Here is a 16,224-nt window from a genome sequence, read left to right as displayed (position 1 = left end):
CGCTCTCAGCCCTAGCCCACCTCTCTCACTGCCTTGGTGCTGGGAGCAAGTCCAAGGGTTGTGGGTGCCTCCCTCCTGCCCAGTGTGTCCAGGGAGTGAAGGGCTCAGCGAGAAGAGGCCCCAGCAGGCTGAGGGGGTGAGGGGTCGGTGGTCTGCCTGGCTGGGGGCTGCACTCGGCCTGTCCCACTCGCTTCCCGACTGCTGGTGGAGAAACGCCAGTGTAGACAGTGTTGCAGAAGCCCGAGGAGGACGGGGACGGGGGGGGGGGGAGGAGGGCACACAGAAGGAGAGGGGGAGGGGAAGGGAGCCCTCCCTCCCCCTCCCCCATGTCTTTATTCGGAGTCAGCTCAGCCGATTGTGTGTCCACCCAGTGGCACCTCGCCTCCCTGTCCTCGCCCTTTCAGCTTTGTTTGCCCAGCACAATGCCAAGCTTGTCCCCGTGGGCAGGGCCATCCCGGCTCCTTCATTGTTCCCGTGTCCACGCCCCGTGCTCAGGACGGCCTTGTCCCCGCGTGACTCACCACCCTGTGACTCGGATGCAGGCATCGTGGGTGAGCTGCCCACGCACATGGCGTGGGGCCTGGAGGGAGAGGTGGCTGTGGCCCTGAGGCTGGAAGTGCATTGGAGGAGGCTTCTGTGAGTTCCTGGGGCTCTGCTGGGTGCTGTGTCAGGAGCTGTGCGTGGGGTGTACCCCTGAACCCCAGCACTGGGGAGGCTGAGGCAGGAGGATCTCCTGGAGTCCAAGGCCAGCCTGGGTTACATAGTGAGACCCGGTCTCAGAAACACACACACACACACACACACACACACACACACACACACACAGATGCACACACAATGGAGGAGGACATGAGAGATGCTTCTTTATTTCATGATCCTTTCAATCTTCCTTAAAGTTCTTTTTAAAAACAGACCAGCTAAGGATGGATCAAGAGACGCATTCTAAGTGTAGCACTGTGGACACGAGTTTCACTGTATGACTCTAAATTTTTGTCTGCTTGAAGCTTTTCAGAGTACAGTATGGAGTAAGCAGGCACTCCTGAAAACAACCACATTTTTAAAAAAAGCCCAAACACTATTATTTGTTTTAAAATAAAAACAGGTGAGACGCCTCCTCCTTGGCTCTGCTTCCTTCCGGGCTACTCTCAGCCTCAGTTTCCCCACACCAGCCTGGGGCAGCTTCATAATTAGCAGGGCTGAGTCGGGTTGGCAGCTCCTCCCTCGGGGCTTCCGCCCACTCTGAGCTGGGATTCTCCCCAGGGCCCCTCAGCCCGGTTATTTTTCCCTGTCACAGGGACACTGACCGGGGCACAGAGGCTGGGCTGGATGAGCTGCCCGACCCTGGGGGCACCACTGCTCCCTGTCAGTCTCAGAGGTCTTCACCCCTGCCGCACCCCAGCCAGGAGGCGGGAGCCTTGGTCACCCTCACCTTGAGGTGGGGACGCACCCCATGGCCTCCCCCATGCAGACCCCAGGGGACAGAGCACTGTGTTGCCCTCTGTGGTCAGCAGGCCCACACAGACTCTTCTGAAAGCCTGCATGCGCCCCTCACCCTCTATGCCCCCCAAATGCTCCCACTGGGCTCACCCTGCTGCCCTGGGCTTGGTCCTTGGAGGCAGAGATGCCCTGTCTCTGGTGCTGTGCATGGGCTGGACCGGGTACCTTATTGGCAACGAGTGTGTGGCATGCAAGGGTGTGCTCCTCCACCTCCTGCTGCTGCCTCAGAACCCTGAGATAATTAACTTATGAGGCAAAAGAGCTGCTGTGGGATTGCCCTTTCAGAGGTTCTAATTCCACCACCTCCCTGACAGCATCGGGCTGGGACCGGGCTTTAAGAGTGGGACGGTTAAGATCGGAAGCATGTTTGCCTCCCTGCCCAAGAGGGCAGAAGAGTAAATTCCCCGCGCAGGGGCCCCAGAGCCACACACTCAAACATGTCTCCACCGTGGGGATGCTCCACAGGGCAGCAGCTAGAGGTCAACTAGGGGACACTCGGGGCCGCAGGAGCTGTCCCTGCAGCCTTAGAGGACGAGGCTCTCTGATGAGCCAGGCACATTGGTGATGAGTCTTCTTCCTGTGCCCAGGCGGTGGGTGAGCACAGCTCATGGTTAGAGCACTTTGGGTGCCAGGTACTCATCTGCCTGTCTGTGATCTCCAAACAGCTCCATCTTGCAGATGTGGAAGCTGATGGCGGAGAGGCTGAGTCATGTGTGTAACCTCTGGCTCAGTAGCTGGGGTTGGGTGGGGAAAAAGAGAGAGAGAAAGAGGTCTTCAACCCTCCTATCTTGACTCCTGGGCTACAGATTCTCTGTGCTGTTTCTGGGCATGAGAGCTACAGGCCCTGTTTCTTTCCTTTCAATTTAGCTAGGTCAGGTCCTCTCCTGGGTATCAGTTTGCCAATCTGTGTAATGGGGGCAGTCACCAGCTCTCCCTGAGGGCGCCAGCTTCGAGGAGGCTGTAAGGGTTCTGAAGGTCACTCACCACCTCTGGATGAAGACCTTTAGGAGTCCCTGACCATCTGCCCTAAGTGAAGCATCACCAGCCCTTCTGTCACCTAATGAATACTATGCTTGCTTCGTGTGTCACAGGTCTGAGTCACCCTCCCCGGTTTGGCCCAGATAGCACAGGACAGGGGCTTGTCTCTGTGACACTGTGGGGCCTGGACAGGTGGAACAGGTCCTGACACACAGCCCTGTGTGGGAGGAGCAAAGGGAGGGAGGGACAGGGCTGCAGAATGACACCCCAAGCTCAGAGGACTGAAAGTTTTGCTGGACTCTCCCCAGCCTCCACCTCGGGCTTCCTGCTGGCTTCCTCCTGTTGGTTCCTGGGAGGGTCCCCCGCCTGCCTTGGTGACCTCCAGCTAGTGGCGATCGCGCGCGCGCGTGGGGTCGGGTTATGCAGTGTGAAGTGGGTTCAGTGTCCTGTGTCCATGCCGTGCCCAGCACAGTGCCTGACACAGTGAGGCTGTGACAGGAAGCCACGCGAGGCACAGAGTCCTTGTCCATCCGGCAGGACCCAGGCCGCCCTCAGCCAGCTGGCTGGCACTGGCCCGGAGCTTCGCCTCTGGACCTGCGGCCACTCCCGGTGACCAGGCAGAGGCAGGCGTGGACAGGCTGCCTCCCACCCCAGGGAGGAGCCGCTGCCAGCTCCGATCCGATAGGGTCCAGGCCGTGTTTTGGAAGCTGTGTTTACGGCTCCATCCTCCTCCCTGGGCTCCAGCGGCGGCCGCGGCAGTAGCGAAATCAGAGCCCGCACACAGCTCCCGCAGCCCGGCTGAGCGGGAGGCAACACCAGGGCTGCTCCGTGGAGGCCGAGCAGGGAGGACCGAAGGATGAAAGATTCTGAAAATAAAGGTACGACCGGCGTGGGGATGCGGGGGGACGCGGCGGGTAGCCCCGGACAGGTGGAGGCCGAGCGGCGTGGACCCGCGGCTGGCTCTGGTTATGTAACCGCAGGTCCCTCCCGGCGACTCGCAAACATTATGTCATGGCCTGCGCCTTTCAGTCGCCCTGCACAGGACTCTGGTTTTGGGTTCGGGCTCAATCTGGCTGAGGTGCGCACCTTTCTGTTTTGCAGTTTGGCTTATCACGCTCCTAGTGTTTTGATGGTTTTTATTTTGGGGGTGTTCTCTGGCGCTTAGGGCATGGTGAGAGTGCCCTGAATGACTTGCGCACCGTGAGTCCCGTGCGTCCTGGGGATGCCCCTCACCCAGGGCCCTCGGTGGGCAGTCGTCTCTCTGGGGCCCTGGGGCGCTGCCTGACCTTCAAGACTGTTTACCTTACAGGGAGGTTTGCAGGCGCAGCTGTTCCCACCCCATCCTCAAACCCCCCAAAGCTCCAACCAAACTAATTTGGTGGCGAGGGGAGCGGAGGGGAGGAGAGAAATGGATTTAAATGGAGACTCAGGAAAGGAAAAGGTTCCCTGACACAGCTAGTCTAATTTTAAGTTCATAAACCAGAATTTAGGGGTTTTAAAAATTCCCAGCTCCTTAAATTTTCTGCTGCAGTTGGGGGTAGAGCCATGGAGGCTCTGCGTGGTCCCTCTGGGACCTCCTCCTGCAGTGTCCGTAGGTCACACTGATTCTGGGGTCCCCAGCTCCCTCACACCCTGAGCTCCCTGGCCCAGGTGGACTTTCCCAGTCCTCTATCCCCAGGGGTGGTGCCACCTCTACCCTGCAATGGGCCCATTAGATGGAACTCCGTGTGTAAAAAAGAAAAACAAAACACAGCCCCCCAGCCCCCCACCAGAGTCCACAGAGACCTCTGACTCCTGCGCCCCAGCAGCCCTGCCCTGCTAAGCTGGCTTCCATGCCCAGCACCCCTGTTGGTGCCACCGGGTTTCCGGGCTCTGGTTCCTACTCATCCAGGCATCAATCTGTGCGGTTTGGATGTCTAAGTCTGAGTTATGCAGCCGTGGTGAGAACAGCATCCATCTGTTTCCCCCTGCACCGAGGGGGCCTCACCTGCAGGAAGGACAGGCCACACCTGCTGTGAGCTCCCATTGAAATGAACTCTGGGAAAGACAGCAGGGATTTGCAGCAGCTGGCGAAAGGGTGCCTGGAAAGGAAAAAACGTGCTGCTTTGCTAAGTCATGCTAGGCCCCAGCATGATGCAGAGAAAATTACACTGAGGTCGGAATTCAGCACCCTTGGGACGGAACCTCGCTAGGTCTGAGTGAGTTGAGGCTGGCAGTGTCTCTCCCAGCCCAGGAAGTTGGAGGACCCCAGGATCCTTCCCTCACCTGGAGGGGGGAAATGAGGAAAGGGGGGGGGGCAACCTTTCAGGTGGCAAAAGGGGAGGGTGGATGCTGATGGCTGTGCCTGACCCTGGACCTGGGGGTCCCTGTCACATCAGTGAGAAGAGCCCAAGTCGCAACTTGTTACTCTGGTTTGCAAGGAGTCTGTGAAGTGTAGTGTCCCGTGTGTGTGTGTGTGTGTGTGTGTGTGTGTGTGTGTATACATGTATGCGTGTGTGTGCATGCGTGAGCATCTGGAGGAAGAGTCAGTGGTTCCTCTCAGATTTGCAAAGAGGTCTGAGACGCCCCCTAAAGGGCCCAGTGGTGAGGGACTCCTGGTCCCCGAGACCTTTGGAAGCCAGTTTCTTGGGATGGAAGAATTCGGTCAGGGCTGGACGGGGTATGTGGACAAGCCCAGCTGAGCATGTGATGGACAATGGTGTGCTCGTGTGTGACCATGGCAACCAGACCGGCCGCTGTGCATGGGTACCAACTCGGGGCCTGAATACAGAACAAACACCCTCAAATCCAGTGGTTTCTGAGGACCACAGGACAACTCCTGAGCTGTGTGTGCTGTCTGGCATGGATGAGCAGGACCAGGCGAAGTTTCTGAGGGTGAATACATGATGAGAGTGCTGGGATTGGAGGTTTTAGAAGCGCTGTCCAGGCTGGTGTGCGGCGTGTGCTGGATGGGGCTCACCGCCTCCCCTCCCTCTCCCACTCATGGGCGCATCTTCGAGTGGCGCGGTGAAGGTTTGCTGGGGTTATTTTGTGTTTTTGCAGGCACCGTGTTCAGTCACCGTGCTCACGTCACACAGCCTGAGTGTTTTCAGCCTTTCCCCCCCTCCCCTCCCATAGCGTGGCCCCTTCCCCTCTGCGACAGTGCAGTCTTTAAGTAGAAAAGACTTGGTGTAACACATCTCTGAGCACCTCAAAAGGCTCCGTGAGCCAAGCTTGGCAAATTGGGTACGAGGCAAGGAAGAAGCAGAAAAAGTTGACTCAGTTAATGAGTAAACACTGATCAACGTGACAGCTGATTATTATAACAACCACGGCTCCCACTTGAACAAGTAGCTGATGAATAGTTTGGGAGAAGTGTGACTTACAGATTGTCCTGGCACGGCAAGGTAGGAGGTATTTTACGGGAAGGAAATGAATTAAGAATTTCACTAGTTTTCTAGCTTATGTTTGCTTGGAAAGTAGATGTTTCAATACTGCAGATCTGGTGTAGATTTCTCTTCCAATACAGTCTTTGAGCATTTTATTTTATTTTAGTTATATTTTTGAGATGGGCCTTGCTGGTCTTGAACTCATTATGTAGCCCAGGTTGGCCTTAAACTCAGGATCCTCCTGCCTCAGCCTCCCAAGGGCTGGGATTAGAGGTGTGTGCCAACATGCCCATCGGAAAATTGTGGTTTTTTTTGGTCTATACTAGGTTAAAACAAATTTTCTTCTGTTATTTTTCTAGATTTTATTTCAGAATTATAAACATACCATTTTGGGAGCAAATGAAGTTATGTGTAACTTTTAAAAATAGAAGTTGGGCGTTGTGTGTGGAGTGGCCTGGAAACAATTATTACTTGGCGTTATTACAGAACCTGACTGGGAGGTGAACTGAGTCAGACCCTACGTGTTAAAAAAATACTATGTTGTCTGTGCCCCAACCTGTCATCAAAATAAATAAGTGTAAGGGAATCCAAAACACTGACTTTTTCCTGGCCCATCATGTCTACCTGGGTATTCAGGTTCTCAGGGATTTCTGTTGTTGCTGCTTCTGACAGGCTGCTGGCACGACGGCTTTTCTCCTGGGCAGTTTGGAGGCTATGAATGTTCTCCAGGCCTCGGGGCTCCTGTGTGGTGAAACTTGGAAGACAGCTCTGTCTACTACACCTCCTTCTTTGGGGACAGCCGTGCCTGCAGGGGACGGACAGCTGGAAATTCGCACTTTTGTTTTTTAGGTGTCACATGATCCAGGGCCTGCAGAGCATTCCTGGACAGAGACAGAAATGCTCCCTGTCCAGCCGCCTTCTGTTCTGGATCATTCCACTCGGGGATAAATTCAGGCGTTTTGCTGATGAGGTGGGCGGGAGCCTCCGGCTCTTCCCAGCCTAGGGTGTAGGGCAGCTGCACATGAATACTGTAGCCTCCTGGCTCCAGGAAGCTGCGGCCCCGAGGAAGATCACACTGGATCTGTTCACAGAATTGCTGCCCCGGGGAGGCCGTCCTGTCTGAGCCCCCAGCTCACGTCCTGTTCTGCCCTGGGTCCCGTTCTGCATCCTCCACCACAGGTCTGCTGAGTGCTGGGAACCCATAGGGTTGTGGTAGAAATGGTTTCCTTCACCTCTGCTTGTTTGTAGTTGAACCATGGTATATTTGTTTGCCTTTGCGTTAAGCTGTGTTATTTTTGAATTTCACCGCTTCATGATAGTCAGTGGAAAATGAGAGAGAGAGAGAGAGACAGACAGACAGACAGACAGACACAGGAGCAACTGCAAAACCAGCTCCTGGCCTCTGAGTTTTAATGCTGTGGTAGCTGCTGCCATGGTGACATTTCGTGTCTGAGTTTTCCCTGCAATATAGAAATACATTAATTTTTTTGTTTTGTTTTGTTTTTTGTATCAGGGATTGAACTCATGACCTTGCACTTGCCAGGAAGGCGCTTATGCCACTGAGCGAAACCCCCAGCTCTGGAAATAGAACCCATTTTTATATGCTGATTTTATTTCCATGACTTTGCTAAGGTCACTAATTTTAATAGTTTTCAGCTTTCTGGGCTCCACTGTGGACAGTTTTATTTCTTCCTTTCTGGTCGTCCTGTGGTTCCCTCAGTCTCACCATGCGTGCAGGGTCTTTCCTGAGACCCCAAGTCTACGGGTGAGGCAGGCAGCCTCATCTTGTTCTTGATCTCAGGCAAAGCCATCCTGAAGTGTAGTATTTCCTGAGGGATTCACGTAGGCAACTTTCGTTAGGTTAAGAAAGTTATGTAAGTTGTATTCTTGGTATACAATTTTTTAATCTCATGAATTGATTTGATATGGAGTTTTATCAAATACTTTTTATTGTGTTAACAGGATGGCAAATTGCATTTTTTTTTTTTTTTTCTGAGACAGGATCTCACTATGTAGACCAGACTGGCCTTGAACTTGGGCTCCTCCCACATCAGCCTCTCTACTGGGATTACTAGTGCTTCTCACACTGACTTTTGAGTATTCAATTAGCTTTTATTTCTGGAATGAAGTCAACTAGGTTGTGCTGTTATTTTTTCTATATATTGGTAAATTTGCCTGGCTAAGATTTTACTGGGGTATTATCTGTTATTTTATTTTATTTTTGCTGAGGGTTACCTTTGCTCATGATGAGATTAACCTGCACTTTGCTGTTGCTGTGGTGGTCTCACTGGGAACTGGTACCAAGGACACAATGACCTTAAAATTGAATTCAGAAGTCTTTGCTTTTCTTAGAACATTCCCTGGAAGAGCTTAAAGCCTGGCTTGCATGTGTAGAAAAGTCAGAAACCCGTGCAATCCTTGCTGTGCTTCTTTTCTGTGTTATGTTCTCATTTTGCACCTCCTGAGCTTCTACTTGTCTCTATTATTTCCTTTGTGATTTTGTACCTGTGTGTGATTTTGAGATAGAAGTTTTGATTTTTGATTTTTAGCTTACCTTTTGAAAATATTTTTATTTAAGGGTATAAATTTTCCTTTGAGCAGTGTTTGTTGCACCCTGGATTACTGTCACATTTTCATTATTATTTGGTTTAAAATATTTTATAATTTTCATTGTTTCTGTTTTTTTTTTTTTTTTTTTTTTTTTACCTGTAGGGTCACGTAGAAATCTATTTCTTCATTTCTAAGTGGTTGGGGGGTTTTTAGGTTATTTTTTTTTTTGCTCTGTTGGTTTCCAGTTTACCTTTACCCTAGTAAGAGAAGAGACTTTAGGTGATTTTACTTTTTGGAAATTTTTGAGTCTTTCTTTGAGACTCTGTGTATGGTACATTTTCATGTGTGTACATTGTGTCTGCCTGGAAGGAGAGTGTATAAGTTATTTGGTTCCCTGCATTAGGATTTTGAATTTCTCTATTTCTTTTTTATGTTTGCCAGTTTTTCTTTTTTTTCCTGACTTTGAGATTCTGCTTTCAGGTTTGTAACACACCCTTACGGTTGTTGGGTCTTCATTATGAAGAATCTCTTTACCTCTAGCCCTATTTGCTGCTTTAACATCTACATTTTGGGTGTTAACAAAGTGATCCCATCTTTATCGGGGTTGATAGATATGTGTTAGACCTCTGCCCATCTTTATAATTTTTCTGTGCCATTATATTTAATCCTTGTCTTTTAATAGCAGCCTATACATTCATTTTAAAAATCCCTCTGACAACCTGGTCTCTGGTTTGATTATTCATACGGGGTACCTGTTTCCTATGTGTGTGCTGCTTTATCCCCAGTTTGGTTTTGGTTTCTTGAGACAGCGTCTCACTGTGCAGCCCAAGATCACCTCAAACTCATGGCAGTCCTCCTGCCTCAGCCTCCCCAGCACTGGGGTAACAGGCATGTGCCACCACGCCCTGCACTTTTTAAAATTTATTTTGGGTCAGTCAAGCATTAGTAATATTTTTTAGATGAAGCATTATTTTACACTTCGCTCTTCCTGTGGACTAACATTAATTTTCCCCTTTACTTTTTTGTGAGGTGTGTGTGTGGCTCGCGTGCTGTGGGGCACAGTACCCTGCATCTTAGTTGATGTCAGCATCTTAGAACGCTCTAACTCTGACTCCCCAATCTCCTGACCCCACTCAACTTTCTTCCTTTGTGTCATTTTGTGAATCATTTCTATTGTACATCTACTCAAGTTCCCATGGGAGACTGAAGGTACTGTTTTTGGATCAACACCCACATGTTTCCTCCAGTCCCTGTTTGTCATTTCTTTCTGAGTTTCTATGTTTTCTCTGCTATCTTTCCCACCATGTAGCAGATTCCTTTTAGTGGTTCTTGGAGAGCATCTCTACTAGAAAACTACTCAAAGCTTTTGTGACCTGGAAATGAATTAATTTTGCCTTTGCTTTTTTTAAAACAATTTTTTTGGGGGCTGGGGATTTAGCTCAGCGGCATAAGCGCCTGCCTTGCAAGCAGGCAGTTGTGAGTTCAATCCCTGGTACTGATAAAAACGAAAAAGACCAAAAAAAAAAAAAAAAAAACAAAACAATTTTTTTTTTATTTTAAAGAGAATAACCAAACCAAACCAAATAAAACCAATTAGAACAGAACAATGAAAGTGATACAGAACTTCAAAACAAGATAATAGGAAATCAGCAATGGCACCATAATGCCTCTTGTTATCTCCAAAATTGCTGCCCATACCATCAGGCATAATAAAATCAAACAAAATGGAATAGAATAAAACCGATCAAAACAGAACATTGAATAAAATAAAACAATAAAATGGAACAAAACAAAGCAGTGAGCACAATATTTTATTTCAAAAAAAAGACAGAAGGAAATCCCCCATAATTGCTATATTGCATATTATCATCCTTAAACAGATGCTCAGGCCACGGGGCCCCAGGCTGCAAAGCCAGTCAAGCAGTACCAGCATGCAGTACCAGCATGTGGAGCCTCAGCTGCTATCAGCTCAGTCTGTCCTGCAGCGTGGCCAGTTGCCTGGGGAGGGGTGGTGTTCTTGTCTCCCAGCCCATGCGCCTGTTGGCTCACAGGAAGGGTGAACTGGCTTTTTGTTGCCCCTTCCAGCCCCAGATGGCTTCAGCCACCTTGCAGGAAGGATGAATTGGCTTGTTTCTTGTCCCAGGCCCCGAGTGACTTGCTCCCCTTGCTTTTGAAGGGTAGTTTTGTTAGATGTATAGAGCCAGGGAGGAGCTAGGATCGGTGTGCCCCAGGGAGTCCTAGCCACTGGGTAGCTGAGGTGTGAGGGTCACGTGAGCTCGAGTTCAGTAACAGAATTCTGGGGAGATACCTGGACCTAGCTTACAGATGTCATTGCATGGTTCTCATAGTTATTTTTTTCATTGCTGGGACAAAACACTCCACAAGGGAGGAAAGGTTTATTTTAGCTCCAGTTTATAGAGGTTTCAGTCCACAGTCAACTGGCTCCAAGGCAGGGCAGGCAGAGGACAGCAAGCCGTGGGCCTCTCTTTCTCTTTTACTCCACCTGGGCTGTAAGCCTATTGGCTGGTGCCACCCACACTTGGGGGCGGGCCTTACTGCTGTTATGCACATCCAGAGCCATGCTAGACCAATCAGTGAGTTAGTTTAGTTATTGCACATGTTTAATCCACACTCACAAACCCATGATCCAGCCACCTCTGAAATGCCCCACAAGGGTGAAGACAATAAAAACTGTCTTGCTGGGGTTGGGGGTTTAGCTCAGCGGCACAGGTGCCTGAGGTTGTGAGTTCGAGTCCCGGTACCAAAAACAAAATAAAACAAATCAAATGTTTTCTGGCTTTCATCTTTTCTTGGGCACATTGGCTGTTTCCAGATCTCCTCGTATCTCACGATGGTGGGAGCCACGGCAGGGCGTGCTCCACCTCCAGCTCTGAACTTGGAAAAGCAGTTTAAATTTAAATCACACAGCAGTAAGCTAAAAAAGGCTTGGCAAGAGGGGCAGTCACACCTTGTGCTGGGCACTTGTTAGATTTCACAGGCACAGAGCTCCCTTTTTGAAGCATACGTGATCAGATGACTCTTTGATGGTTAAAAACCCTCCAAATTTGTGAGAGATAAAAATGTTTTTAAATAGCTGAAAAAGAGGACACAAAAGGGGGTGAAAAAGGAGTAGGGAGTGTGGCGCTAACTTCCGCAGGGTACACGTGGGGTTATGAAAGGGCTCCGGCCTTGTAGCGTGCTGGGTTTATTCTTCATCCTTAAAATAAGGAGATTAATCAGGCGTGGTGGGGAGGCAGACACCTGTCATCCTAGCACTTGGGAGGCTGAGGCAGGAGGATCACCTGTCATCCCAGCACTTGGGAGGCTGAGGCAGGAGGATCACCTGTCATCCCAGCACTTGGGAGGCTGAGGCAGGAGGATCACCTGTCATCCCAGCACTTGGGAGGCTGAGGCAGGAGGATCACCATGAGTTCAAGACCAGCTTGAGTTACATAGAGAGATCTTGTCTCAAAAAACAAATTAAAGAGAGGAGGTTAAACATGGTTAGTAGTTGTCAAACTTTTTTTGTCTTTGGTATTTAAAAAAAATTTAACATCAGAAAGTTAGCTCACTTTTTATTTTGAAGTACAGTAGACAGACTAAAAAGTGAACAAATCCTGCTTTCAGCTGAACGAGTTTCACAGTTTATGAACCAGCGGTGAGAGTCACAGGAGTCTCAGTCCAAGTCCCCGGCTGAACACCACGCTTTTTTTTTTTTGAGCCAAGTCTATCTGTGCAGTTCAGGCTGGCCTTGAGCTCACTATGTAGTCCAGGTGGTGATCCTCCTGCCTCAGCCTCCCAAGTGCTGGGATTACGGGCATGTACTCCCACCCCTGGCCTCCATCAGCTTTTAATAAGCCAGAAAACATACCTAGAAATTGAACGCACAGATCTTTTACTGTTTGCATGAGGTGAGTGAAATAGATATTTCAGACCTCTTGGCTTTCTGCTTTCATTTTCTTAAAGAAGTTTAACATCTTGAACACCTCAGGCAGGTTCAGCTTCCAGCTACACTAGAGTGGACCCTTGGCCCTGCTGAGGACGGCAGGAGAGGCCAGATAACACACAAAATTGCCTGGGCTGGAATTCTTCATCACAGCAGCCAGGTGTCCGATCACCCGGAGAGATCTGCAGGGCTTGCCTGGTACCGGATCAGGCCCCACCTGTAGCTGGAAAACCCGCTTCTGAGCAGGAGGAGAATTCGAAGTCCCAGTGAATAAATGAGAGCGCATGGGCACCCCTGGCCAGCACCTGCCCGCGTCCTCTGCTCATGGGTCACCTCCTCCACTTCCTTCGGTGGACACTGCAGGGCCATGTGTCAGCCTCGTCATCCCCATCCGCAAACTCGAGAGGAGCAGGTGTTATCTCAGGAGTTCGTGTGTTTGTGGTTTAGCAAATTTATCTGAGCGAGTCTGTGGTCACCTCCCAGTGGGGGTGGGAGCTGTGCAGAGTGCGCCCCTGTGCTTTCTTTTTGACAACGGAGAATTTCTTTTCTTTTCTTTTTTGGGTACGGGGAATCGCCCTCACAATCTAGCGCTTTCGAGGCAGGTGCTCATGCCACTGAGCTAAATCCCCAGCCCTAATGACAGAGATTTTTAAACCTTTTTTTTCCTGAGTGCCAGAGCTCTGCAGGGATTTATATTTTAAGAAAATTGGATAAGATTTTCGCTCAGGAACAACTTGGAAGGCTAAAGGAGAAATTAGGTTTGAAACGTTTTAAATGAAAGCCCACTGTCTGTCTTTCTTTTTTATTGACGTTTAATGCACCTTGTTAAATCTGACCTTTTACAGAGCGCAGCTCTGTGGTGTTTAGCGTGGGCTTCAGGCTGCACCGCTGCTTCAGGTCCCATGCGATCCTCATCTAAAGTCACACCTGCTCCCCGCTGCCAGGGTCTCTGGCTGCGGCCATCTTCGGCCGGTTGCCTGGGAGTTGCCTGGCTGCAGTGCCTGGGATGGGTCAGGCAGCAATGGTCATTCCCGCCTGGCCACATCCCTTGGGCTCAGGGTCCCCAGGGTGAGCCCTCCCGAGGCATGCGTGTGTGTGTGTGCACACATGTGGGTGTGTGTGTGTGTGTGTGTGCTCTGGCCCCTGAGACACACCCTTTGTGTAATCACCTGCTCTAACCGTGCGGCACCTGCAGCCTTTTGAAAACAGTCAATCTTAGTGCACGTTAGACACCCTCAGGCCATGTCCCACGGGAGCCGTGACAGGTCCTGACTCGCTACCCCCGCCCCCGCAGCCCCCTCCTTTCCCTCCTTTCTCCTTCCAGTCTCTGGCTCTTCTTCCCCTTCCTGCCTTCCCCTCCTCCTCCCCTGTTCCCCTTCCCATTTGAGCACTTTCTTCCTGTTTCCCGATTGTCCAAGTCACCGCTGCCTGATGCTCAGGCACCTGCGTCCCTGGGAGCTCGCAGCCTCGGGCTGCTGGTGAGCCCAGGTGACCGGGACTTGGCCTTGCGGCCTGAGCTGTTCCCTGTCCACACGCCTCTACTCATGGTGTCCATCTTCCTCTGTGCTAAAGTTTGATTTGCTGGGGAAGCATTGGGAGTGGTGGAGAGTTTGTCCAGCTCATGGCCCAGTTCTGTGTCACCGAGCTGGGCCCAGAACCCAGGCAGGGGACCCAGGCAGGGAACCCTGTAACCCCTCTCCCTTCTGCCCAGGCACCTGGTGGACCAGGAACAGTACTGGCACCTGATTGTGGGCAGGTTTTCACTTTCCCCTCGGGACACCGGACCACAGCTTCTGTTTTGTGAATTAGTGATCAGCCTTAGCCATTCTAGTGGCAGAGCCCTGAGCTATGAAAAAATGGTCCTTTTTGGCTGCTTTTGTGTTAGGGTCACTCATGCTGGATCACTTCTTAGCAGTGGCCAGCCCGTGGGCTGTGTCTTCCTTGTACTGGATAAGCACAAAAACCACAGCAGAATGGAGGGAAAGAGCCCGTTGCTTTTGCTGTAACTCTGATGAGGTGATGCACTGAATCTCAGCTCTGTTAATGCTTACTTCCTGTTTCCTGTGCAATGCGGACTATGCAAGTTCTCAGCGTTTGTTTCCACATCAAAACCTAGCACCAGTCCTGAGAGGTAGGCAGGGGTTAGTATATCCTTTTTATTGAGGGAGACCTTGAGCGTCAGAGTTGTAAAGTAATCCTTGCTCATGCCTGAAATCCCGGCTACCCAGGAGGCTGAGGCAGCAGTATTGTAAGTTCCAGGCCACCTGGATAACTTAGTAAGATGCTGTCTCAAAATGAATGTTAAAAAGTTCTGGGGATGCAACTTGGTGTAGAGCACCTTTAGGCAGGACACTCCATACCTGACTCCCCAGGTTATGAAGTTATGAAGAGCCAGACGGCCAGGTGGTCATCATGCCTTAGATCTTAGAGGTTCATGCACGGAAATCGTGGTCTGCCGTGGTGGTGGCACTGGGTGAGGATGGATATTCCAGGAGGTGCCTATTGGGAAGAGGAGAAGTGAGCGGGCGTGTGGGCCCTTCAAGGAGATTTTTGGAATGGGCCTCTCTCTGCTGCTTGATCGCTGTGGCTGCAACTCTGAAATCATGAGCCCAGAGAACCCTCTCCTCCTTGTAAGTTGTGTGTTTTGTCATAGCAGTTGAAATCTAACTCGGCAGGTGACCCAAGGCTCCAAACATGTTTCTGTGATTGCAAACCCGTGTTTTTTTCCTGCTGTTTTGCTTCTTGAAATAAGAGCAGAAGCTGCCCCATGGTGATTGTTTCTGCCCCTACAAAAATTGCATTTTGAAAGTTTTCAAAAGTTTTCAAGCTGTTCCTAAAAGTGAGCATCACAGCCAGTGTGATGTGGCCTCGTGGAAGTGACCAGCTTGTGGGTGAGACGCCCGGAGACTGCTGCCCACAGGCCATGAGTCAGGGGGGTGCCAGGCGTGGTGCTAGCGTGTTCTGCCCAGAGGTCCCTGTTGCCTTGCGAAGCCCTTCCTTGGTGCCCTTCGAGCCTGGTTATTTATTCCCAGTTATGTGGCTCCCTTTATTCACTTTATAGGTGTGGTTCTCAGAAACTGGCCCATGCTGCTGAGCTGCAGGCCTGGGCCAAGGCCAGTCCTGCCGCCTCTCTGCCTGGTCGTCTGATCCTTTAGGATGGTTCCAGTGGGAGCCCCACGCCACAGGCCTTGGGGTGCAGGACGCAGACTTCTGTTTCAACACCGTCTTTGCCCTAAGCCCTGCCTGGTGTCCCTGCCTGGTGTCCCTGCCTGGTGGGCTCTTGGGTGGTGGCCTTCGTGGTGCCATTTGGGGACTGCAGCTGCTGGCTTCTGGGTTAGACTTTAGCTGTCTTCTCTGTTTCTATCTTCGAAAAACTGGCGCTGGTCTCCTCTACATTCGTAAGGAAGGATTAAAAGTTTGAAGGAAAAGCACGACCTAGAAGCTCACTCGTAATGTGAGGCATCCACAGTTCAACATTGGCAGCACAGGAAAATAAAACACCCTGGAGCGGGGCAGCATTTAGGGTCTTCCGGGGGTGAATGGCTAAAGGTCGGCCTCTGAATTCGTCCCTGCAATGTGTATGTTTATGACCAAAGAGCTCTGAATGCTTAGCACACTAAATTAAGGATGCATGGAAGTGCACCCACCATCCAAGCACACAGGTTCCTCAGTTTTGATGAAGGGAATATATTTGTGTAACTGGCACCCAGATGCCAGGGCAGGACATTACCAGCTGCCCCAAACCTGCCGAGCGCCTCTCACCGACACTAACTGCTAAGCCGAGGCTCTATACTGTAGGCAAATTCTGCTGCTTTTGAATGCTATGTAGAAGAATCCATGCAGTGTGTAACTGTTTGCTCTAATTTCTTTGGCCTCACTTCGTGG

At 50.7% G+C, this 16,224-nt stretch overlaps 1 protein-coding gene across 3 annotated transcripts in view; it reads left to right on the top strand.

Annotated features, from left to right (window-relative positions):
- Window positions 1-2,981: 2,981 nt before the first annotated feature.
- Dnajc6 (DnaJ heat shock protein family (Hsp40) member C6) overlaps window positions 2,982-16,224 on the top strand; it is a 94,880-nt gene continuing 81,637 nt past the window's right edge. Inside the window, exon 1 of one of the 3 annotated variants that reach the window (XM_003479113.5) lies at window positions 2,982-3,353. In XM_003479113.5, the coding sequence (XP_003479161.3) occupies window positions 3,332-3,353 (22 nt within the window). In that variant the 5' untranslated portion in view covers window positions 2,982-3,331. Of the gene's footprint in view, window positions 3,354-4,537; window positions 4,674-16,224 lie in introns of those variants that run through there. The other 2 variants (XM_013143040.3, XM_005007943.4) reach the window with 2 other exon arrangements.

The sequence above is a fragment of the Cavia porcellus genome, unplaced genomic scaffold (genome assembly GCF_034190915.1).
Source record: "Cavia porcellus strain 051 isolate PalLab524CR breed Dunkin Hartley unplaced genomic scaffold, mCavPor4.1 scaffold_1, whole genome shotgun sequence".
NCBI lineage: Eukaryota > Metazoa > Chordata > Mammalia > Rodentia > Caviidae > Cavia > Cavia porcellus.
This window is presented reverse-complemented; position numbering and strand designations above follow the sequence as displayed.